Genomic DNA, 26,809 nt, shown 5'->3' on the forward strand with positions numbered 1-26,809 from the left:
AGGCTCCACAGGTCATTCTAGTGAAGTTATAGTTTACATAGTCAGCATGTAACAAGCTGAACTGAAACAAAAAGTGGAAATCATGGGAGATCTTTTGGGGTGAGATCCAGAATGATACCTAAAGGACAGTCCAATCTGTCAGCCTTAATTCTTCTCATCCTTTACCAAAAGAATAGGAAGGAAAAAAACAAAACTTATCTGCCCATCTAAATTTTGTGTGGCTCAAATACATGTGTATCAAGTGTGTGTCCTGAACACACATGTATCAAGTGTGCAGACACGTGTGAACACACACTCACACACTTACCTTGTGGGGCCTATGGAATCTCCCTTTTCACAGAGAATACTCTTCAGTTCTGCTCTGTACACTGGCCTTTAACCTGTCCAAATGGACACACTACCATGGTGCCTATGGATGGCAAAGCTTGGCCTTTTCTCTGTTTGGGGTTTTGTTCCCCATCTTTACTCTTTCAATTGCTAAAGTTTACATGGTTTGAAAAAATCACATTGTTGGTATAAACTGTTGGTTTTGCTGGGCTGGATAAGGCAGTCACCAAAAGTTGTTTTTTTCTAATAAAAATTAAAGGTCTTTTTTTCTTGCTAATTGTGGGTGTAAGCATTAAGCCTTTTCAGGATAACAAATATTGGTTCTATAGGTGTTTAACTGCCTATCTTACATTTTAGAGATGGCTTATATTTCTAAGTGACCAAATAGTTGAAGAAAACTAAAACTTAGGCAAGGCAGCCATGTCTGCTCTTATCAATTAAGTAATTTAGTTGGAAACATACCTGTTTTGTGTTTCAAATGTCCTGTTTCTGGTCTTGATCCTTTCATAACTAGCAGTGCTATCCTAGATCTATCTTAACTTCTCACGTGAAAAATAAACTAAGTTGCAATACTTCAACAATGTCTGTGACACGAAAGGCAAGAAGTACCCAGTACAAGAAGAACTATTTCAGGTGGATGACACCTGAATGCAGAATGTGATCCTGGCCAAATCCGGTAGTGAGGGGAAAAAAGCAATGAAAGGCACTATCAGATCAACTGACAAAACCAAAATACTGATGGTAGATTGCTACCTTTCTTGAAACTGATGGAGGATTCTGTAGAAGACTGTCCTTGTCCTTAGGAAATATACACTGAACTATTTAGGATTAAAAGGGCATGATGGTTTCAACTTTGGTTCAGAAAAAAATGTGTGTGTATATATGCATATATATATATATATACACACACACACACACATACACACACACATGTGAGCGTGTTATATGTGTGTGTGTTGAGAGAGAAAAAGAAAGAAATACAGCAAATCAGGGAAATGTTAACTGGTAAATCTGGGTAAAGGGAACAGGTAAGAGTTCTCTGTAATATACTTGAAATTATTCTACAAGCTTGAAATGATTTCCATACAAATAAACAAACAAAGGGGTTACGCTAAATAATGAATAAAGCCCCTCATTCTAAAGTTCTATGGACTGTGGTAGTTGTCTTTCGTAAGTTTACAAGCAGCAGCAGAAGTACCAAGCCTGTGGGGTGTGGGAGGAGCTGCCCACCGAGCGAGACTCTGAGTAAACATGTGTGGTGACTTGTGCTGTCTCCTCCAGAAGCCATGTGACTGGAAAGTCTAGTTCTGAGATAAGCATCTGCAGGGCGGTCCCAGGGAGCAGCCCCAGCTCCAACAGAGCCCTCTGGCCTGGCGTAGCCCTGCGTCTCCTCTGGTGACTAAGGGAAGGACACTGCTATCCAGGCGGGTGTGGAAGCTGATGGGACCCCGGAAGACCCCTGCCTGCCCCTGCCTGCCTGCTCAGAACTGAGGCCTCAGGCGTTAAAAGGAAAGAAAAAGACTATCATGTCCTCACTCTAGTTTCCCTCTGATGGACTAGAGGCTTTTGGCTCCATTGTGTCTCCTTAAAACTGTCCTCTAACAGCCATTTCAAGGGTTTATATTGTCTCATCTCCCACAAAATTCTTTTTCATATGAGGCTTCTCAGGGTACCATTTTTTTGATACCAGTGAGACCTGGATCATCAAAAGATGAAGCCCAAAGTCCTGTGAACCAGTGGTGGGGAAATGAAGTTACCACTAGCATATGTATCCTTGGAGGTAAGGAAGTTGTTTTCACAGTTAGAAATGTTTTATTGTTTAACCATTTTTAAAACTGAAGTATAGTTAATTCACAATGCTGAGTTAGTTTTAAGTGTATAGCAAAGTCTTTCAGCTATATATATGTATATGTATCTAATCTTTTTCAGATTTTTTTCCATTATAGGTTATTTATTATAAGATATTGAATACAATTCCTCTGTAGGTCTTAGTCTTTTACCTATTTTAAATATAGTAGTGTGTATCTGTTAATCTCAAATCCCTAATTTATCCCTTCCTCACTTTCTCCTTAGGTAACCATAACTTTGTTTTCTACATTTGTGACTCTGTTTCTGTTTTGTAAGTTCCTTTGTATCATTTATTTAGACTTTACATATAAGTGATATAATATGATATTTTTCTTCTCTGTCTGACATTTCACTTAGTATGATAATCTCTTTAAGTCCATCCATGTTGCTACAAATGGTATATTTCATTCTCTTTCACTTCTAAGTAATATTCATTGTAAATATGTACCACATCTTCTTTATCAATTTGTCAGTGGACAAATTAGGTTGCTTTCATGTTGTGGCTATTACAAATAGTGCTGCTATGAACACTGAGGTACATGTATTTTTTTGAATTAGAATTTTTGCCTTTTCCTATATGCCCAGGAGTGGGATTATAGGATTACATGGTAGCTCTATTTTTAGTTTTTTAAGAAGCGTCCATATTGTTCTCCTTAATGGCTGCACCAATTTACATGCCCACTGACAGTGGAGGAATATAGGAGGGTTCCTTTCTCTCCTCATCCTCTCCAGCATTTATTATTTGTAGACTTTTTAATGATGGTCAGCCATTCTGTACAGTGTGAGGCGATATCTTTTTGTAGTTTTGATTTGAAAGAAATGTCTTACTATTTTCTTTTTGGAATATCCAAGAAACACAGGTCAGTATTAATACTCTTCAAATATATGAATAAGGTGGTGGATACAGAGATCTCTTCTACTGCCATCATGAACTCCTGCAGGCGAGGAGCTGCATCTCATTCATCTGTGAGCTCCTCACAACATCTAGTGATGAGCTCAAGAAATGGAGCGATGACCCAGCATTGCTACCTGGAAACATCAGCTACAACACGCTCCTTCCCTTCAGATCAACCATCTGGGACTAAATCAGTATCTATCTATTTATTTATTTATTTATTTATTTATTTATTTAAGGAGAAAAACTGTCAGGAGTCAGGGGAATCGTTTATCTGACCTTTGGAGGATCTTTTTCACTGAATGGGCTTCCCTGGTGGCTCAGTTGGTAAAGAATCCGCTTGTAATGAGGGAGATCTGGGTTGGATCCCTGGGTTGGGGAATGATTCTCAGGTGGTATTTGTATAAAGTAGAGAAATACATCCAATAATTCGCAAATATAGCAGCCATTATTTTAATACAATAGTTGGGAATACAATGTGAAAAACATAAGCCTGAAATTTAAACACTTTTGAAGAAAAACGCAAATAAATAGGGTAACCAAGCAATTAGATTAAAGCAGTTTGGCCCGTGCCAACTGGAGTGTCTACCTAATGTTGACAGTAGCAATGCTTAGAAAATCAAACCAGTTAACTCTTGCTGACATTGACTGAAAAATGGCTATAAGTTCCCTGAAAAGAACTGGAGGAAAGGAGAACTGGCAACACAGTTGTACAAACACGTAAGAAATTCACAAGGGGAAAGCAAACCTGCTTGAGGCTGAGGGCATAGAGGGAAGAAGAAATGGAAAGACACACGTGATGGCAAACTCCTGTTCTTTTTCTCAGGGTTTCAGATCCCTTTCAGATGGCAACACCCAGGAGCTTTCTCCACACTCAGTCCTTACATCTCACGACAAAATGCGCAGCAAAAACAACTGAGAAGAACAGAGCAACTAGATGGCGCACCGCCTCCCACAGCACCTCTAAAATGTCTGAATCTTGAAACGGGCCTCTTGTCTGCACCTTGTTTGGTTCACGGTAAATTCCCAACAAATCTGGACTAATAAAAGGTCCTTAAGAAGTGAGTCTGCAGAGTTACAAATTTTAGACAGATGTCTGGAGCCAGACTAACAACAAGGAACTGACTTTTCCTCTTTGGCACCACAAGACGGTTGTGTAACAGGTTCAAGCTGATGGGACAGCTATTTAAGCCAGAGTAATACACTACAACCGATGCTTTTGAAAACCATGAAAAACCCAGCTCCAAAACTTCCAATAGCTTGTTGAGGTTTTCTTTAACCCTCCAAATGAGGATCAGTCAACATCAGTACAGAAAAAATTTTACCCACAAAAAATGTTTATAGTCAAGTCTACTAATACTGGTTTATTTGCAGCCCAAACTCTCTGAAGACAGCAAACAGTGGTATTGGCTGCCCTCTGCAGTGAGCTGGTGAATTCAGCAAAATATCAGGATCAAGAAAATGCCAAATGCATGTAACTAATTCTCCTTGAAATCCAGAAATGCTGGCAAAAGAATGAGTTCTTATGTCTAGGATTAAAAAAAATAAAAAAAATAAAAAAATAAAGTTGAGGGTGTATGGGAAAGTAACACACCACCTCCAAATCACTCAACCCTAACCTGATGTTCAACTGCGAGGTTAGGGTAAGCTTGCCTGTTGGTTTTGAGATGTTAAAGTCAAGTTCTAGGTGAGATCCTTTGTTGCTGAATCACAAATCAACCACAGCAGCAATACTTAGATGCTTTTCAGAGAGTTCTCTAGACTGAGAACTTCCATGGTATGTGTTTTTAAAATATGTCTATAAATTATTTGAAACTACTCCCAACAAGAAGTGGAAGCTCATTTTCCTTCCCTTAAATATGAACTGGCCTTAGTGACCTGGATCCAATGAAGAAAATGAGGTTGGACGTGACATGCTATGACATCTGAAGCTGAGTTACAAAAGGAAACACAGCATCTGCCAAAGCTCTCTCTTGAACTGCTCACCCTTAAAATCCATCTGCTGTCCTAGGAAGAGATCAGGCCAGTGAAGGGGCATGGGCATGCAATCCAGCTGACAGGCCCGCAGCAGTCCCAACCAACGACCAGCATAAACCAGCTGATGTCATGGGTGTTACCTGAACCTTGTGCCTGAGGAAGCCTTCAAGAAAACTCCAACTCCAGCTGCCCAGCTACCATCTGACTGTAACCACATGAGTGAAAACCATGTAAATGAGGTCAGTCAATTCTGAGATCCATAAGAGGTAATAATAATGATAATAATAATGTGTTATTTTAAGAGAGAAGCCTGCCAACTATGGCCTGTTGATAAAGTCTGGCCTGTAGAGCGTTTTTCTACAGCCAGTGATCTAAGCTGGGTTTGGTACATTTTTAAAGGATTGTAAAAGAAATAGAACAAAACAAAGAAAAACATGCAACAGAGACCATATATGGCTCTTAAAGTCTAAAATAGTTATTCTATGGCCCTTTATAGAAAAAATTTGCTCACTACTGTGTTAAGCCACTAAGCTTTTTAGAAGGTTTGTTATACAGCTATAGATAACTGGAACACATGGTACCTTTGAAACAAAATAAGCAGTGGGCATATGCTAGATTCAGAGCACCATGAAAGTCACACTAAAAAGCCACAACTTAACTCTATCTGCAAGTCAATTCTTATCCTATCAATACTGTACAATATTCTAATTTCACAAACACACTTGATCAGCCAAAGTGAAAGTGATGGTAATATGATTCATCAACCAAGAAGAGCATCTTAAACATGCATCTCAGATTTGATTCTGGATTAAACTCCAAATTCTCAGACTCATTTAATAATTTCAGTAATAACAGCTGGCATTTACTGAGTCTTTACTATGTTCCAGACACTGTTCTAAGCTATTTAATATTTATTATCTCACTTAAGCCTCTTGACAATCCTTACATTTTACAGATGAGAAACTAAAGCAGAGAAAATTGATCTAATCTGTACAAGATCGCACAGGTAGTAAATCTGCAGCAAGGACTGACTTGCACCCATGAAATTCATCACTGCACTCCGCTGTTTCTCTCTAGAAAAAGTATCTAATCAAGACACCCAGTCTTATGTTAAAGAATGCAGCTGGCTTCCAGAGAGTGGCCAGCACCTTTTGAACTCTCTAACCAGTCTTCCTGTGTGCTCTCCTCTCACAAGGAATCAGCCCTGCAACCTGGGTCTCCATCTCTTTTCCCTGGAACCTAGGACTTTCAACAACATTAGTTTTTCTGTTGAGAGTATCTGAAACTCCTAGGCTAGCCCCAAACTACAGTTAGTTTTAAGCTGTTCTTTCCAAACCCTCAAAGTCTTCCTCACATTTTTCCTCTGGTTTCTGTCAATCGACACATGGGAAATTACACTTGCTGAAGGAAAGGCTGTCAGGAGAGACACAACATAAGTTCGACACTGCCAGCTCTTGGCTAAACAAAATCAACAGACTGAGCAAGAGCCAGTGGTCCGTACCACTGTTAGGACCAGAGATCACGAAGAATGAAATCAGCATCAGTTTCCTCATACGTGAAGTGGAATTGATGACACTTATCTTTATGGTTTGCTGTATAGCTAGTGCCAAGATGTATTAAGGGCCTAATCCAATGCCTGGCATTCAATTAATGGTGGTTATAACTATTGCAATTTTAACACAGAATTTGCCTCTCTTTTAAAGAGCTGATAACTGACCAATGACATTTCACTGAATAACTGGAAAAGTTGTTAATTGCAAAAAAGATCCATGTTCATGAGAGCAGACATAGAGTAAGAGATGCTGCTTTCCACTGGTCACACATCTTTTATCTTCCTTTGTAGCAAGCCTTTCACATTAGAAGGTGTGGTTTTAATTATCTATAAAAATGACTCCTTTACATTCTTCTATCCAGCTAAACTTTGCACAAATAGCTGGAGATCAGTGTGAGAAAGAAAGGGCAATGCTCCAACCTGAACAACATGCAAGGCGACCTCAGCATAGCGACCAAAGGCATGCACAGCACCTTGTCTACTCACCAGAAGGGAAAAATAATGAGGCGACTGATCAAAAACACGGTGGAGAAGATGAAAAACAGAGTGTTACAGGTTTGCTTCCATCCGGCATAAGAAAACATCTTAGCAGACTGAGAAAATAGAAAGAAATTGCATTCAGATAGGGTGATAGTCGTGTAAAATTAAATATCTATAAATTAAATTATACCTGGGATTTGCTTCAAAATCTTGGTGCGAGTTGGGTTATGGATAAAAAGTAGATGAAATAAGATTGGCCACATTAATTAAAGCTGGATGGTGGGTCCATTGGACCCATTATATTCTTTACCTTGTCATATGTTTGGAACCTTGCATAATACAACATTTAAAAAATTAGTTAGAATGACTGTAATATTACTCTTGTATTACATAAGCACTACAAATTAGCATAACTACTTTTAGCATGTAATTTTAGCTTGACATTTATTGAATTCCTCCATTTAACTCGGAGGAGAGCTGGACTGAAGAAAGGCTGGGATATAAGTGAAGCCCTGGGCTGGGCTGGGCACGCTGCAATCAAGGCAGCTACTTTCAGGCAGATGATAAAGAGTGGAGTTAGGAGGCAGCCCTTAGGGCCCTATCCTGGTTGAAGCAGAGTTTCAAACACTTGATTTTTCCTGCTTACTTCATGCTAGTCTGTAATGTTCATATGATTTGTGTTGAGTAAAAAGAATTATAGAAAGTTCTGTTTAATGTGGTATTAATGTAATGAGGATTCTCTTGCATTATCCAGTGTAGCTCAAGGCTGAATGGGAAAGTGTCTGAAGGTGGGTGTGGAAGCTGGGCAGGAGTGTGGCTTAGGACTGCCAGTTTTAGAACTGAAATCTCCCAGGAAAGTCAAGGTCCATCTAGAACAAGAGAAGTAGCTTATTACACTTCAGGAATGGTTTACACTGCATGTTCCATACTTTTCCCTACTTACCAAGGGGTAGGAATGTGATCAGACTATGGGGTTAGCAGAGGCCCAAAAGGAAGTAGCCTTCACTGCTGAAATGGAAGGCTGGCATGCCAGTGAGGCCCAACTTGGATATGGGGAGAAAGCCAGAAGGTTACAGGGCTTGGAATAGAGGGAGCTGTTTGAAGGGTCGGCAGCCAGGCCTAGCAGGAAGCTGGAGATATGCATAGATGTGAAGAGAGCCACTTGAGTTGGCAAAATAGCACTTCTTTGGGCCCATACACATGGCACCTATGCTGGACTGTGCAAAGATGGATATCAGACAGTAACCTCTCTCCTTTGCAGTCAAGATATTGTTAAAGTGTTGGGTCCTGGATCCAAACTTAACATGTAGAAAAAGAGGATCATGAAGATACATGAAGAAGGCACAAGACTGCTTATGAGTAAAAACTGTAGATGCTGAAGCTGTTCTTCCTTGCAAAGAAAGAACTAAGAAACGACCCAATAATTCTTTTGAGGAACAGGAAAGATTAATAGTCTCCATCTTTAGGAAGGTCTAAACAGGTCACCTAGGGAACCTATGTCATATCAATGTCAGGGTAGGCAGGGACAACACGGTGCTTATTCCCAGTCCTAATACCTAAATCTCCCTTTTAGTTAACACAATGAAGCTATTTTTATGGTGGACACCAAAGGCAGTTGAACTAGAGGGCTCAAAGAACAGAGTAGCACAAAGTTTTAAAGTCATAGCCAATGTGGTCTTAATTTTCAGGAAGGGTTACTGAGATATGATTGGAGGAGGAGGTGATTATAACAGAGATGACTACATTCAGAGAGCAACACATGGAAGAACTGGCATAATCCTCCTTCTGCTAAGTCATTTGCTGCTCTGAAGCACATATAATAATCTTTACCCTTAGAACTGGATTTACATGTCTAATTATGGCTACATACAAGAAACACAATTCTGTACTTAGCCAATTTTAACAGTAGCCAATTTCTTTGAAATGTCTTCCAATGACTTCTGGTTACACCTACAACAGGGTTTGGCAAATCACAATTCAGCCTAGGGACTAAAGCTTCTCAGCCCCTTGAGCTAAGAATGGTAAGAATGGTTTTCACATTTTTAAAGGAGTATAAAAGAAAAGGAAAAACAACAGAAAAAGAAGAATATGTGACAACAGATCGTATGAGGTCCACAAAGCTAGATTTGCTACCTGGCTTTTTGGGGCAAGAGAAGGGGATGACAGAGGATGATATGGCTGGATGGCATCACTGACTCAATGGACGTGAGTCTCAGTGAACTCCGGGAGTTGGTGATGGACAGGGTGGCCTGGCATGCTGCGATTCATGGGGTTGCAAAGAGTCGGACACCACTGAGCGACTGATCTGATCTGATCTGATCTTTTTGCCAAAAAGTTTGCTGAATCCAGCAAGGCTATAGTTTGTCCAGTAGTCATGTATGGATGTGAGAGTTGGACTATAAAGAAAGCTGAGTGCCAAATAATTGATACTTTTGAACTGTGGTGTTGGAGAAGACTCTTGAGAGTCCCTTGGAGTGCAAGGAGATCCAACCAGTGCATCCTAAAGGAAATGAGTCCTGAATATTCATTGGAAAACTGATGTTGAAGCTGAAACTCCAATACTTTGGCCACCTGATGCGAAGGGCTGACTCATTTGAAAAGACTCTGATGCTGGGAAAGATTGAAGGCAGGAGGAGAAGGGGACAACAGAGGATGAGATGGTTGTATGGCATCAACGACTCAATGGACGTGAGTTTGAGTGGACTCAGGGAGTTAATGAGACAGGGAAGCCTGGCGTGCTGCAGTCCGTGGGGTTGCAAAGAGTCGGATACGACTGAGCAACTGAACTGAACTGAACTTGCTGAATTCTGATCTAAAAGAACAAGATCTTATTAAATTAATTTCTTCCATATCAACTTACATTTAATTATTAGCCCTTCAAGAGGTTATCCTGAATGCAAATACGTTAGTATCATTTTCCCCAGCTCAGGCTTCCCCTGTGGCTCAGCTGGTAAAGAATCACCTGCAATGTGGGAGACCTGGGTTCAATCCCTGGGTTGGGAAGATCCCCTGGAGAAGGGAAAGGCTACCCACGCCAGTATTCTGGCCTAGAGAATTCCATGGACTGTACAATCCATGGGATCACAAAGAGTCGGACCTGACTGAGCAACTTTCATGTTCACTATGAATGAGTATATGTAAATAATTAATAATGCGGCTCTAAGTATAGCAGGACCCACTGTCTCAGGGTAAACAGAACCGATACACAACAGAAACACATAGAGGAAACAATCCTAATTTTGCTTTCTTTCTTATATTTTGTATAACTAGAGATTAGGGACTCTTGTTTTAAAGTCTCCTGCTCTGAAACATTGCTTCCTTAGAAAATAAATATCATTTAAATAAACATTAATTCTCATTCCTTAAAGCTGGAGGAGGAACATGCAGGGCAGTGCAAGCATTCAGTGCCTGTTTAACTTTGGCTTAAGTGAATATATGGGGCCAATCAGCTTTAAAAATCCACGATGCCATAGTCCAAGTTTTCCTTTTAAAAGATGAGAATTCATTTTTTCTTCAGATACCTCAGCTTACTTCCTAAGCTAATATCTGCATGCACGTTGCAGAAATAGAATCCCACAAAATAACCCCTCTCTCTTGATTACCATGGAGAAAAAAGATTAGAAACTAAAAACTGAAAGCTTTCCTTTCTTTGAGCTTGAAAGACCTGGGGACCTAGAGATATCCACAGACTTTAGGTGTTTTCAGAACTGAGAGCTCTGCTAAATCACTCACAGAGATTTCTTCCTATAAAGAGTCACAGTTAACCCAGGACATGGTACTGTTATTAGTTTTTTAATGGCAAACATTTACCTCTAGCCAAATATCGGCCACATCATGTACAATCATCACGAGGGTCCCACTGCGAATATAATTAGCACACCAAGAGAAGCTCATCAAACTGACAGCAGCCAGGTGGTGGATGATAGTAGCTAGAAAATCCTACATAATGAGGGCAAATGGAGACCATTAAGTAAATGCAGCTATTTTCCAATCAGTTGAATAGATAATAATAATAATTTAAAAAATAACAACTTACATCTGCATATTTTGAAATTTGTAAAATGCTTTCACTTTCATTCTTAAACACAATTCTTATGAGAGAGATAGAACAAGTGTTATCCTCATTGATGAAGTCATTTAACTTTGAGATAACACTGAATAGTTGCCATCTAAGTCCTAATATCTGCTGTTCTTCCCATTGCCCTACACCAGATATATGTACACTTTACACACATACAAAAGACATATATATACATAAGCATATTCCTATGTACATTTACCTTTATTGTTAATTTCCTGCCTAATTCCAAGACAGATGTAATAAAATTACACAACCATTAAAATAAGAGTTACTGCATATGAAATAAGTAACAAGTAAAAGTGGAATAACTACATTAGTGAAATATTGAAGTATTTTGCTAATACTAAACAAAGCAACAAACAAAAATAAGCACTGGCTAGAATGTTGAGAAGTTGGAATCATTATACATTACTGGTAGGAATGTAAAATGGCATGGCTGCTTTGTTAAATACTCTGACAATTCCCCTAAAGGTTATACATACGACTACTATATAGTATAGCAGTTCCACCCCTTGGTATATATCTGAGAAGAATAAACATGTATGTTCATGTAAAAATTTTCATATAAATGTTCACAGTAGCATCATTCATAATAGCCAAAAAGGCAGAAACAACCCAGATATTAATTGATAAATAGATAAACAAAATGTAGTATTTCCACATAATGGAATATTATTCATTAATAAAAAGGAATAAAGTACTGATGTATGCCAGAACATGAATGAACTTTGAAAACATCATGCTAAGGGAAAGAAGCCAGATATTAGGTTGGTGCAAATGTAATTGAGGTTTTTGTGAATTTTAAATCATTATAACTAGGCTCAAACACATCTTTATTAATCAAAATAGGAACCATTACAATCAACACATTTTTGCCAGTGAAAAATAAGTTTGTTTATTCTTGTAGCATAAAAATCCGTGCTTCAATTTGTGAAACTTTTGGAAAGCATTTCCTGCCTCCTGCTGTTGCAGAAGCATTTTGCCTGCAAAAAGTTGTTGAGATCCTTGAAGAAGTGGTAGTCAGTTGGCGAGAGGTCAGGAGAATACCGTGGATGAGGCAAAACTTCATAACCAAATTTGTTAATCTTTAGAAGCATTGGTTGTGCGACATTCAGTTTGGCCTTGTCATGGAGAAGTATTGGCCCCTTTCTGTTGACCAGTGTCAGATGCAGGCATTGCAGTTTTTGATGCATCTCATTAGGTTGCTGAGCATACTTCTCAGATGTAATAGTTTTGTTCAGATTCAGAAAGCTGTAGATCGGACAAGCAGCAGACCACCAAACAGTGACCATAACTTCTTTTGGTGCAAGTTTGGCTTTGGGAAGTGATCTGGGGCTTCTTCTCAGTCCAACCACTGAGCCGGTCATTTCTGGTTGTCATATAAAATCCACTTTTTATAACTTGTCACAAACTGATCAATAAATGGTTCGTTGTTGTTGTGTAGAATAAGAGAAGATGACACTTGAAAACAATGATTAAAAAAAATATTTTTCAGTCAGTTCATGAGGCACCCACTTATCAAGCTTTTTCACCTTTCCAATTTGTCTCAAATGCCAGAAGACCACAGAATGGTTGACACTGAGTTTTCTGGCAACTTCTCAAGTAGTTGTAAGAGGATCACCTTTGATGACTGCTTTCAGTTGGTCTTTGTCACATTCCGATGGCCGGCCACTGCGCTTATGTTCAAGGCTCTCGTCTCCTTTGCAAAACTTCTTTAACCACTGCTGCACTGAAGGTTCGTTAGCAGTTTCCTGGGCCACATGTGTCATTGATGTTGCGAGCTGTCTCTGCTGCTTTATGACCCATTTTGAACTCGAATAAGAAAAATCCTCAAATTTGCTTTTTGCCTAACATCCTTAGTCTAAAATATAAAATAAACAGCCAGTAATAAGTCATTAGCAAAAAAAAAAAAAATAGAGTGAGTAATGTGCATTAAAATGATGTATAATATTATCACAATTTATTTAAGAATGTATTCCAATATCAAATGGGAAAGTTCAACAATGCAAAACCACAATTTCTTTTGCATCAACCTAATGCAAAAAAAATATATTGTATGACTACATTTACATAAAATATCCAAAAGAGGCAAATGCATAGACACAAAAAATAGGTTAGCACCTGCCTGGGTCTGTACAGGTTAGAAGAAATGGGGAGCAACCGCTCAAGGGTACAGAATTTCTATCTGAGCTGATGGAAATAGAATTGACTGTAGTGATGATTGCAAAATCCTGTGAATATACTATAAAAACCATTGTATTATGTATTTAGACAGAAGAGTTGAACGGTATGTGCATATCTTCATTAAAATGTTTTTCAGTTCAGTAACTCAGTCATGTCTGACTCTTTGTGACACCATGAACTGCAGCACGCCAGGCTTCTCTATTCATCACCAACTCCCGGAGCTTGCACAAACTCATTTCTGTCGAGTTGGTGATGCCATCCAACCATCTCATCCTCTGTCGTCCCCTTCTACTCTCGCCTTCAATCTTTCCTGGCATCAGTGTCTTTTCCGATAAGTCAGTTCTTTGCATCAGGTGGTCAAAGTATTGGAGTTTCAGCTTCAGCATCAGTCTTTCCAATGAATATTCAGGACTGATTTCCTTTAGGATTGACTAGTTTGATCTCCATACAGTCCAAGAGACTCTCAAGAGTCTTCAACACCACAGTTCAAAAGCATCAATTCTTTGGCACTCAGCTTCCTTTATAGAAAGAAAGCTCACATCCATACATGCCTACTGGAAAAAGCATAGCTTTGACTATACGGGACCTTTGTCAGCAAAGTAATGTCTCTGCTCTTTAATATGCTGCCTAGGTTGATCATAGCTTTTCTTGCAAGGAGCAAGTATCTTTTCATTTCATGGGTGCACTCACCATCTGCAGTGATTTTGGAGCCCAAGAAAATAAAGTCTGTCACTGTTTCCATCATTTCCCCATCTATTTGCAATGAAGTGATGCGACCAGATGTCATGATCTTAATTTTTTTTGAATGTTGAGTTTTATGCAAGTTTTTTCAGTCTCCTTTTTCACTCTCATGAAGAGGCTCTTTAGTTTCTCTTCACTTTCTGCCTTTAGAGTTGTATCATCTGCATGTCTGAGGTTACTGACATTTCTCCTGGCAATCTTGATTCCAGCTTGTGCTTCATCCAGCCTGACATTTCACATGATGTACTCTGCACAGAAGTTAAATAAGCAGGGTGACAATATACAGCCTTGACGTACTCCTTTCCTGATTACGAACCAATCTGTTGTTCCATGTCTGTTTCTAACTGTTGCTTGACCTACATACAGATTTCTCAGGAAGCAGGTAAGCGGTCTGGTATTCCTATCTCTTCAAGAATTTTCCAGTTTGTTGTGATCCACACAGTCAAAGGCTTTGACATAGTCAATAAAGCAGAAGTAGATGTTTTTCTGGAACTTTCTTGCTTTTTTGATGATCCAATGGATGTTGGCAATTTGATCTCTGGTTCCTCTGCCTTTTCTAAAACCAGTTTAGACATTTGGAAGTTCCTGGTTCACATATTGCTGAAGCCTGGCTTGGAGAATTTTGAACATTACTTTGCTAGCATGTAAAATGAGTGTAATTGTGTGGTAGTTGGAACATTCTTTGGCATTGTCTTTCTTTGGGATTGCAATGAAACCTGACCTTTTCCAGTCCTGTGACCACTGCTGAGTTTTCCAAATTTGCTGGCATATTGAGTGCAGCACTTTCACAACATCATCTTTTAGGATTTGAAATAGTTCAACCGGAATTTCATCACCTCCACTAGCTTTTTTGGTGGTAATGCTTCCTAAAGCCCACTTGACTTTGCATTTAAAAAAAAATTTTAATGTTTTTAAAAAAACATAAAATTTCAGTTTCCTTGTAGCCAAAGTAAAAAAAATAAAATAAAATAACAATACCAGCCTAATTTATTGAGTACTTTCTATATACCAGAAAGTGATTTAAATGGATTAACTTGTTTAATCCTCACAACAACTGGAGGAGATAGAAACTATTTTTAACTCTATATATGAGGAGATTAAGTTTAGTGAATATAATCAACTAGCTTGAAATGTTAATGAGTGGTGAAAACGGGATCTACACTTAGACAGTGTGACTTCAGAGCCTGTGCTTTACCCAATTCTTAACAGTTTTTTGTCTCTGAAAGTATGTATTTTTAAATATATGATGTATACCTACATTTAATTTTTTGAAAGGTGCTATGAACCTGTAAATAATAAAGAGAAAGCAACTATTGAAAAAAATCAAAGGCTCAAAAGTGGGAAAAGGATGATTATGGGGTCATCCTATCTGAGTCTGTCTATTAATACCTTCTAAATAATGATTATTTTCAATTCTATCCCTTGAGAAAATGCCTCAATTAAAATTTGATATATTCATAGCCTAAATTAAGTTAATAATAATTAAACTATAGTGATCAAGTTTTCTCGAAAAGGAAATCATTTCAATCAGAGTTTCTACACTATGTTCTCATGGTTTATTCCGTAAGTTTCTTTTTAGATCTTCAGCTGAGCAGCTGACTGTGCCCCTTAGTGGTAGATAATGTACACCATCATTTAAACATCATTTAGTCAAGCCAGCTTAGTTTTAGCTCCTTAATACGAATTCCACCTAATTTTATTTATCATATGAATTTTGCTACAAATTGATGTTTTATATAGAGCATAACATATAAAGTACATGCCAAGAGTATCTGTCATTTGCCCTGTTCTGCTAGTGTACACAAGGAAATCTGTGCCTGCACTGAAAGTCTAATATGATTTTCTGTACCAGCAAACAGGAATCAGTAGCAACCAAACCGTTCCTAAAAATACCTTACTTTGGGACCTCAGAGGATGCATTTAGCATGCTAGTGACTCAGTTTCCCTACAAATAAAGCAAAGCTAATAGTGCCTGAAGCAGTATTTCCTAACAAGAATCTTGGATAAATTAAAGCAAAAAAAATGTTTTCAAAGTCACTGAATACATGAAAGAATAAAGTAGTCTGTAATCAACTAAAAGATACAGTTCTAGAATTAAAACCACTAGCACTTTTCTTCTTTGCACCGAAGAACACTACATTCCCAAACCAAGAGAAAGAAAGAGACATCATAAAGGAGAGTGCTTTTCTCATGGAACAAGAGTGGAATTTCAAAGTTAAAGTTTTTATAATATTTCACTACAAATACTGATCAAGTCACGAAAGAACAAGCATATTTGCACTATTCTATGTGCTATAAAAGTAAAAAAACAAAAACCTATCAACTAAAACTAAGAACACAAAAAAATATAATTTAAAGATTAGGATTTGGGGAAGGGGGATGAACATTTTTGAAAAAAATGGATAAAGCACCTTTGTAAATAAGACACTTACCTTCCTCTTGATATCAGAGCCAAGGCTAAATAAGAGAGACCAATAAAAACTCATCTCCAAAATGTAGTACCAGTACTGGGATGGCAGCAAGGGCTGAGGAAAACAAGAGTATTCACTACTTTAATGCCACCATATAAACAACTCATTTTAAGGATTAAAAACATTGTTTATACCTATTTGGCTATACAGTCCATGGAATTCTCCAGGCCAGAATGCTGGAGTGGTTAGCCTTTCCCTTCTCCAGGGGATCTTCCCAACCCAAGGATTGAACCCAATTCTCCCACATTGCAGGGGGATTCTCATCTGGATTCTGATACCAGCTGAGCCACCAGGGAAGCTTATATACCACAAATTCCTCTCAAATAATAATGTTTTACATTTCAACTTCTGAAAAGGAATTAGAGACGATATTTTGAGGCATTTTCTTTTTTTTTTTTTAATTTTATTTTATTTTTAAACTTTACATAACTGTATTAGTTTTGCCAAATATCAAAATGAATCCTTTCTAAAAAGGGAGACAAGAATTCCAAAATCAAGTTAAATATTTTGTTTAAAATTTAATAAAACTACCACAGGTGTAACTGCATTCTTTTAGTTGATTGAGAGTTAAATTAGATGGAAAAGTTGTTTTGCTGACTCAACAAAATATCTTGTTTTATGTTTATTGAGTACTACTCAAATCTGATGTCCTAACCTCTTTTCTGGTGACAAGCTGGTGACCCAAATTGGCCCATTCTCAAATGGGACAGTAGTAAAATATATACAATTATTTAGGTAGTCTAAAAAGGTCTCCTAAAAAACAAAATGAAATTCCTACAGCTAGAGTTTTCTTTAAAGTAAGGGGTGTTGTGCTTCTTTTAGATAAGCTGAGACATTATATTACTTGGTGTGATGGGTTGTAACATTAATGCCCTCAATGAATTTCACCTCATATTCATGTCCTGGTACAGTAACCTCCAACATGACCAAGAATTTGAATTCTGGGCATTGGTCAAGGTGACACAGCAAATATGATGCAATCAGAGACCTCATAAGTACCAAGTAAGAAACCTGAGGCTAAAGCCTTTGAGTGTGTGGATCATAACAACTGCAGAAAGCTCTTAAAGAGATGGGAATGCCAGACCATCTTGCCTGTCTCCTGAGAAACCTGTATGCAGGTCAAGAAGAAACAGTTAGAACCCTGTATGGAACAACTGATTGGTTCAAGATTTAGAAAGGAGTATGACAGGGATGTCTGTTGTCACCCCATTTGCTTAACCTATATGCTGAGCCCATCATGAGAAATGCCAGGTTGGATGAGATACAAGTTGGAATTAGGTAGGTGGGAGAAACATCAACAATTTCAGACATGTGGATGATACCACTCTAATGGCAAAAAGTGAAGAGAAATTAAAGAGCCTCTTGATGAGGGTGAAGGAGGAGAGTGAAAGAACCAGCTTAAAACTAAATATTAAAAAAACAAAGATCATGGCATCCGGCCCAATTACTTCATGGCAAATAGAAGGGGAAAAGGTGGAAACAGTGACAGATTTCTTCTTCTTGGGCTCTAAAATCACTGAGAATGGTGACTACAGCCATGAAAACAGAAGACAGTTGCTTCTTGGCAGGAAAGTTATGAGAAACCTAGACAGTGTGTTGAAAAGCAGAGACATTATTCTGCTGTCAAAAGTCCACGTGGTCAATGCTATGGTCTTCCCAGTGGTCATATATGGTTTTGAGAACTTGACCATACAGAAGACAGAGTGCCAAAGAATTGATGCCTTTGAACTCTAGTGCTAGAGAAGACTCCTGAAAATCCCTTGGACAGCAAGGAGACCAAACCAGTCAATCTTAAGGGAAATCAACCCTGAATATTCATTGGAAGGACTGATGCTGAAGCATCCAGTATTTTGGTCATCTGGTACAAACAGTCGACTCATTGGAAAAGACCCTGTTGCTGGGAAAGACTGAGGGCAGAAGGAGAAGAGGGTGTCAGAGGATGAGATGGCTGGATGGCATCACCAATGCAGCAGACATGACCTTGGGCAAACTTTGGGAGATGGTGAGGGACAGGGAGACCTGGTGTGCTGCAATGCAAGGGGTCTCAAAACATCGGACACGACTGGGCAACTGAACAACAAGAAACATGAGCTACCCTATCAGAGGCCACTAAGTAGAGAATTAAGATGTCCACTGACAAAAATACAAATGAGGGCACATGAGCTATCCCCTAACCAGCCTGTGAACTAACTGAAAATACATTAATGAATTCAGTTAACACCACATGGAAAAGAACTGCTTGGCTGTGCCTAGCCCAAATTGCTAATCCATATCATAAGCAAATAAATGGTTGTTGTTTTAAAGTACTAAGTTTTGGTGATGATTTATTATGCATCAGCATAAACTGACACACCTGAGAGGTGAAGAGTAAGGCTAATACATTAAATGGAATAGATTTCTGATCAACTCATCATCCTTGATAAGGCCATAAAAGAAAGAGAACTTCTGCTTTCTTCTATGGCAAACAAGTCTGTATGAGACTAACCCTCCTAGTGAGAACTACTTTAAAAATATGGAAAAGTACAGTTAATATCTGTTTGAAGGTAACAAGGAACAACCAAAGCATCTTGAAGCATCCCATGGAGCCAAGATTTCAAAGAGAAGAAAAATGCATTAAATGGAATCTTTTATTTCTAGTGCATCCTTAATTCAAGAAATACTACAGACTGCCGGGGTCCAGCCCCGGCTGATCCAGGGTATTCGAAGGAGAGACGGCTAGGCGACCTATTCAAATGTTAATTAGAGATAATAAAGAGGAATAGAATGAGGATAGCTCAGTAGGAAAATTCAGTGGAGAAAAGAAGCTGAGTGGCTTGGTTTATGCAGAAAATCAATATAACCCGTGACACCAGGTTAGCTCTGACCACGGAGGCCGCAGGCGCCCTCTCGAATAGCGGAAGGTGCCCCACCTTAGACACCTTCTCGAGTGGGTCTTAGAAGCCCAGGCAAATAAATGGTCGCAGAGGACATCCACGCTCCAGATGGACACTCAGCTGGAAGTTAAAGGGAAGAATGACATGGGGAGACCAAGCGTTGGTGAGCAAGGCCCATAGCTTTATTTTCAACAGGGGCTTTTATACCCTAAGTTACACATAGAGGACAATAGGGGATGCAAAATCAGCAGTCTTTGATGCTTATCAAAAACCAGGGTTTCTTTCCTGCAGATTTATCGTATACAAATGGTTTAGGTGATTTACATCATCTTCTGGCCAGAGGCCTATTAACATTTTATGACTCTTGACAAGGACTTATCAACAAAGACTTATTTTCTCTAAGAGTAATTATTTTAAGGTTTGGCGCCATCTTCCGAAGATAAGATTACGTTCCTATAGGGTGGATGTGTAATGGGTTTACAAAGGAAAGAATTTACTACCTTAAGGGTCTAAAGTTACTAACACCAGGCCACTACTTATTTTTTCTACATACCAACTATATTAATTAATGCACATTCAAGGATACAATTCAGGGGATGTGAAAACTTGGCAACAAACATTGGCTCATCAATGAAATCTTTTACTAGTTTTATTCTGACAGTTTCTAATTCTCTGAGAGGCTCTAAGCTATTTGAATATCTTAAGCTTCCCGTGCCTCTGGAGGCTGGGAGACTGTAAACAATCGTATGCATAGCTGTAGGTGTCCGGGTAAACTTGTCAGGCGAGTTAGAGAGCCATCTGAGGGGTTTGGATTTAAACACTCCTAATTGCCCAGGAACTTTATTAATTGGAGCTGTAAGTTAACTCTTTGACAGAGAGAGTGAGATGGTGGTGGGGGACAGCCCCCAGTAAAGTCAGAGGTGAGAGCACAAAGCAATAAAGTAGGCAGACTCTGGTTTTTTGGGGGGTAGATGCTCGAGAATATCCGGGGGCACTCCCGAGGCTCGATCCCGCCTTTGCGTATGCCGAGCCCCCTTCCTCATGACCTTTGTCACGAGTGGAATGTCTCTCGCCGGCTCCCGGCAACAGACCTTACACAGGATAATTTCAAAGAAAACCATACCTATGTATAGCATAAAGTCTGTGTTTGCTGATTACAAGCACTATAGAGCCCAGAGACTCTATACACTCTATATTCTCTGAGGTATAAACATTCCTTTATCTTAAAAATATAGTGAAGAGAAAATATCTAGATATTCAAACACAATGTTATTTCAAACATAGAAAATGTGCAATTGAAACAAATGAAAGAGAGTTTCTAGAAAACACCAGCTCAGATTCCTAAGCAGAAGTTAAGTAGGACTTTTGGCAATCTCACAGTGCAATGAAGCAAACTGATGTTCAGGGCCAGCCAAGGAAAAGGAGTCCTTGTAAATACTATAAGCTTTTATTTAAAACCACTGTAAGAGAATGCCCTAGAAATACAGATGAGTTATAAATACATCTGCCCTTACAAAGACTGGAATTCACATAAAATCACTTCAAAACATATAAAACTTAAGATGATCTGTCTCAACTCTAACTGCTTAACAGAAGCAAAAATAAGTCCACTCAGGAGGTAGATAATATCATTCCTAAGTATAATTTTTCATATGCAGTGTCTATCATTCAACCAAAAGTTATCAAGCAAAAGGAAACAGGGATAAGAAAGAAAATAGGTGATCAAGGTATTGGATTTATCAGGCTATGACTTTAAAATGACTTTTAAAATTAACTAGGTTTTTAAGGTTATTTTTAAAAATTAGTGAGAATTTTTATAAGAGAACTGGAATCCACAGAAAAGAATTAAGTGAAAAGTTGAGAACTGAAAAATACCATAACTAAAATTGAGAACTCAAAGGATGTGCTTCAGAGTAGATTAGACACTGCTGAAAAATGTACTAGTGATCTGGAGGATATGCAGTAGAAAATATCCAGAGCTGTGAAGTGTCTGAGATTTTACCCTACTTGCAAGTTATCTTGCCACAGTTCCATGAATGCTGGTTGGATATATGAGACTCCTGGGTCAGAGATAAAGGATAGTTTACTGTTCACAGTACTACAGTTGCCAGAATAACAATATTTGGGCCAGTTCTCCCATTCCAATTCCCACGGCTAAACAAAAGGGTCAGTTCATGCAAAGATGGGCACAACAAAGGATAGAAATGGTATGGACCTAACAGAAGGAGAAGATATTAAGAAGAGGTGGTAAGAACACACAAAACTACACAAAAAAGATCTTCAAAACTCAGATAACAACGATGGTGTGATCACTCACCTAGAGTCAGACATCCTAGAATGCTAAGTCAAGTGGGCCTTAGGAAACATCACTATGAACAAAGCTACTGGAAATGATGGAATTCCAATTGAGCTATTTCAAATCCTGGAAGATGATGCTGTGAAAGTGCTGCACTCAATATGCCAGCAAATTTGGAAAACTCAGCAGTGGCCACAGGACTGGAAAAGGTCAGGTTTCATTCCAATCCCAAAGAAAGGCAATGCCAAAGAATGTTTTAACTACTGTATAATTGTACTCTCTCACACACTATCAAACTAATATTAAAAACTCTCCAAGCCAGGCTTCAACTGTACATGAACTGAGAACTTCCAGATGTTCAAGTTGCATTTAGAAAAGGGAGAGGAACCAGAGATCAAATTGCCAACACCCATTGGATCATCAAAAAAGCAAGAGAGTTCCAGAAAAACATCTACTGCTTTATTGACTATGCCAAAGACTTTGACTGTGTGGATCACAATAAACTGGAAAATTCTTGAAGAGATGGGAATACCAGACCACCTGACCTGCCTCTTGAGAAACCTGTATGCAGGTCAAGAAGCAACAGTTAGAACTGGACATGGAATAAGACTGGTTCCAAATTGGGAAAGGAGTATATCATCAAGGCTGTATATTGTCACCCTGCTTATTTAACTTAAATGCAGAGTACATCATGTGAAATGTCAGGCTGGATGAAGTACAGCTGGAATCAAGATTGCCAGGAGAAATATCAATAACCTCAGGTATGCAGATGACACCACCCTTATGGCAGAAAGTGAAGAGGAACTAAAGAGCCTCTTGATGGAAGTGAAAGAGGAGAGTCAAAAAGTTGGCTTAAAGCTCAACATTCAGAAAACTAAGATCACGGCATCCAGTCCAATCATTTCATGGCAAATAAATGGGGAAAAAATGGAAACAGTGACAGACTATCTTGGGGGCTCCAAAATCACTGGAGATGGTGACTGTAGCCATGAAATTAAAAGATGCTTGCTACTTGGAAGAAAAGCTATGATCAACCTAGACAGCATATTAAAAAAATCAGAGACATTACTTTGCCAATAAAGGTCCATCTAGTCAAAGCTATGCTTTTTCCAGTAGTCATGTATGGATGTTGAGTTGGACTATAAAAAAGCTGAGTGCCGAAGAATTGATGCTTTTGAACTGTAGTGTTGAATAAGACTCTTGATAGTCCTTGGACTGCAAGGAGATCCAACCAGTCTATCCTAAAGGAAATCAGTCCTATATATTCATTGGAAGGACTGATGCTGAAGCTGAAGCTCCAATACTTTGGCTACCTGATGTGAAGAACTGACTCACTAGAAAGGACCCTGATGCTGGGAAAGATTGAAAGCGGGAGGAGAAGGGGACAACAGAGGATGAGATGGTTGGATGGCATCACTGACTTGATGGACATGAATTTGAGTAAGCTCCGGGAGTTGGTGATAGACAGGGAGGCCTGGCGTGCTGCAGTCCATGAGGTCCAAAGAGTTGGACACAACTGAGTAACTGAACTGAACTGACATTTGCACGTGCAGTGGGTTTTGTTACCAGAGAGGAACCCTGAAATAGGGAACCTTAATCTTTCATAATGGACAATCACATGTATATCTATTGTTCCAGAGGAGAGACTGCCTCCATCTTCCAAGCTTGTTTGGCATACAAACATCCTTCAAAAGACAATACAGAACAAAAGTCAGCCTGTGTTTCACTTCATATGACATGCAGAAATGCAAGAGATCTGTGGAGAACTGTGTTCCTATAGATTGAAGCAGTGAGTTAGAGGATAGAAAATATGAGAAAAAGCATGTAAGAGATTTGGGACCTAGTGTAAAAGTCTAGCATATTAGCTCACTTGTAAACTGAAATTCCAGAAAGAGAGGAGAGAGAAAAGAGAACAGAAGCAACAGCTAAGGATTTTTCAAAATGGATTTAAGACATCAAGCTACATATTCAAGAATTACTATGGACAATAAACAGGATAAATTCAAAGAAGACGACATTTATGCCTATCACAATCATACTGCTGAAAGACAAATACAAAATGTTTAAAACAGAGGAATAAAAAGACATCATTCAAAGAAGCAAAAATAAAATGGACAACTGAATTAAAGAAACTGAGGGGATCCAGAAGACAATGGAATGACATTTTTAAAGTGCTCAAAGAAAATAACTAGTAACCCAGAATTCTATGCCCAGCAAAACTCCTTTTAAAAAATAGGGTAAAATGATGACATTTCCAGACAAGCAAACCAAAGGGGCTTCTTCAGCCATAAGGATAATAATGCCAGTTGAAAGTGTGGAAATGCAAGATGCCAAATAATATTAAGGAAAGGGTAAATTGACATTTACAAATCAATTATAGTAGTGACTTGTAGGCTTTTAAATATTTGAAGAAGGAGATAAGCATAGTCTGATGACCTTTCACTGACTGGAAAGAGGTAAGAGCATTAATTTGTATCAGACTCTAAGAATTGAAGAATGCAAAAGGTAATCTCTTGGAAAACTACTGAAAATGAACGTGTGCATGCATGCTAAGTCACTTCAGTCGTGTCTGACTCTTTCAGACTCTATGGACTATAGTCTGCCAGGCTCCTCTATCCATGGTAAGAATGGTCCAGGCAAGAATATTGGAGTAGGTTGCCATGCCCTCCTCCAGGGGAATCGTCCTAACCCAGGGACTGAACCCAAGTCTCTTATCTCCTTCACTGACAGGCAGGTTCTTTATCACTAGTGCCTGTATAACTGAAAAGCTAATATTAGGGAAGAAATAGAGTAATAATTTTAAAAACTTCACTGTCCTATAAAAAAAGTAATAAGAGAGTACCAAAAAAGGAAATGAATCCAGTGATACAAGTAGAAAATATATAGTAAGATGGTAAATTTAAACTCAAATACATAATTACATTAACCATAAGCAAAGTAAAGGAATGAGACAAGTGATGGGTAAATAACGAATAAGAATGAGTAAGCTCCAGTAGACAAAGCACCAAGGACTGCATGAAAGTGGACACAGAGCAGGAAGGGACTCAGACCTAACTCAGGGGGGGCAAGCTGCTGAGGAGGGGAGGGACTACATCAGGGGGACTTACCTGTCTGGGATAGCCATTCCAAACTTCCCACAGGTCATATACCCAAGGTTTCTGAAAAAGCAAGGAACCAAGAGAAACTGTTCAGAGTCAAAGGCTGATTTCAGCAGAAACCTAAGCCCTTCCTGATGCCTGTGATAGGGAGGAAACATGAACAGTAAGATACTTTCATCACATTCCTGCTCCCCCAGCAGTATCTCCCTCCTTCCGCAGGTATTTCTACTTGTTCTTATACAATACCTCTGTGACATGCAAGAGTTCTAGTGAGTTTGGGATTGATAAAAGTCCTGATTCTCAAAGGAAATTATTTATTTCAAACAAGTGCCTCTTCTAATGAAATTGTTTCTGGACCAATTAGATTACTGCTTCTGGTAGCAATAAAAAATCTTGAAATATTCATAGCAACAAAATATCTTAAGAGAAATCTTAAAAGAATCTTCAGAGACATCTCCAAAAGCTAGTTATCTTTTTTTCTGTTAACAATTTACTATTAATTTTATACATCACTTAATGAGATAATCATTTAATAATTATTTTAACAGACAATGCAAAGGGAATATGATAAGGAGAGATTTGATTTCTGATGGGCAAGTAATGAAAGTTCATAAACAAGTGATGAGAGTGAGTAGAGGATTAAAAGCTGGTTACCTTATTGAAAGTATATCTCAAGGGATTCGTAAGCAGGAATTTTTAAAATTAAAGACAAATTACAGTCAAAGATATATCAGAGAGAAAACTTACATCATAAAGAAATGCAATTCCAGCAATGGTAATAATTAGGTAAAATGTAAATCGCCAGCTGCCAAAAGAAATAAAACACTTGTTAAGGTGACTGACATCTGAGGAGAAAAACATTTTGTATAACAGTTTAGAAAGAATGCACATTCTGGAGTCAGAAAAATCTAAGTTAATATCCTGATTCTGCCACTTATTGGATGGCTAAAAGTTCAAGTATGTCACTTAACTCAAGTAGCCTTAATTTCTTCATCCATAAGACGAAAATAACAAAACTTACCTCCAAATGTAAAAATATGAAAAATTATGATATAGTGCCTTGTATGAAGTAAGCAACCAGTGTTAGCTATTGTTATTACTAATATGCCTAGCCTAGTTCCTGACACACAATAAATGACGTTTGATAATCAATTCAGTTCAGTGCAGTCACTCAGTCGTGTCTGATGCTTTGGGACCCCATGGACTGCAACACGCCAGGCCTCCCTGTCCATCACCAACTCCTGGAGTTTGCACAAACTCACGTCCATTGAGTTGGTGATGCCATCTAACTATCTCATCCTCTGTCGTCCCCTTCTTCTCCTGCCTTCAATCTTTCCCGACATCAGGGTCTTTTCAAATGAGTCAGCTCTTTGCATCAGGTGGCTAAAGTACTAGAGCTGCAGCTTCAGCATCAGTCCTTCTAATGAATATTCAGAACTGATCTTTAGGATTGACTGGTTGGTTCTCCTTGCAGTCGAAGGGGACTCTCAAGAGTCTTCTCCAACACCACAGTTCAAAAGCATCAATTCTTCAGCACTCAGCTTTCTTTATAGTCCAACTCTCACATCCATACATGACTACCAGAAAAACCATAGCTTTGACTAGACGGACCTTTGTTGGGAAAGTAATGTCTCTGTTTTTTAATATGCTGTCTAGGTTGGTTGTAGTTTTTCTTGCAAGAAGCAAGCGTCTTTTAATTTCATGGCTGTGGTCACCATCTGCAGTGATTTTGGAGCCCAAGAAAATAAAGTCTCTCACTGTTTCCATTGTTTTCCTGTCTATTTGCCATGAAGTGATGGGACTGGATGCCATGATCTCAATTTTTTTGAATGTTGAGTTTTAAGCCAACTTTTTGACTCTCCTCTTTCACTTTCATCAAGAGACTCTTTAGTTCTTTGCTCTCTGCCATAAAGGTGGTATCATATGCATATCTGAAGTTACTGATATTTCACCTGGCAATCTTAATCCCAGTTTGTGCTTCATCCA

The 26,809-nt window shown here is 38.6% G+C and overlaps 1 protein-coding gene and 1 long non-coding RNA gene across 4 annotated transcripts in view; one reads left to right on the forward strand and one right to left on the reverse strand.

Moving 5' to 3' along the window:
* CERS3 (ceramide synthase 3) overlaps positions 1-26,809 on the reverse strand; it is a 149,678-nt gene that overhangs the window by 63,150 nt on the left and 59,719 nt on the right. For all 3 annotated transcript variants that reach the window (XM_044932851.2, XM_044932853.2, XM_044932852.2), the window contains 5 exons: positions 25,571-25,628; positions 24,833-24,883; positions 16,518-16,610; positions 10,890-11,018; positions 7,086-7,192 (listed from right to left, as the gene is read on the reverse strand). In XM_044932851.2, coding sequence (XP_044788786.1) covers positions 7,086-7,192; positions 10,890-11,018; positions 16,518-16,610; positions 24,833-24,883; positions 25,571-25,628 — 438 coding nt within the window. The remainder of the gene's footprint in view (positions 1-7,085; positions 7,193-10,889; positions 11,019-16,517; positions 16,611-24,832; positions 24,884-25,570; positions 25,629-26,809) is intronic.
* LOC123330731 lies at positions 1,499-4,880 on the forward strand. Its single transcript, XR_006546821.2, has 2 exons — positions 1,499-2,107; positions 3,897-4,880. It is a non-coding gene; the product is annotated as an uncharacterized LOC123330731 (long non-coding RNA).

The sequence above is a fragment of the Bubalus bubalis genome, chromosome 20 (assembly GCF_019923935.1).
Source record: "Bubalus bubalis isolate 160015118507 breed Murrah chromosome 20, NDDB_SH_1, whole genome shotgun sequence".
In the NCBI taxonomy this organism is placed as follows: domain Eukaryota; kingdom Metazoa; phylum Chordata; class Mammalia; order Artiodactyla; family Bovidae; genus Bubalus; species Bubalus bubalis.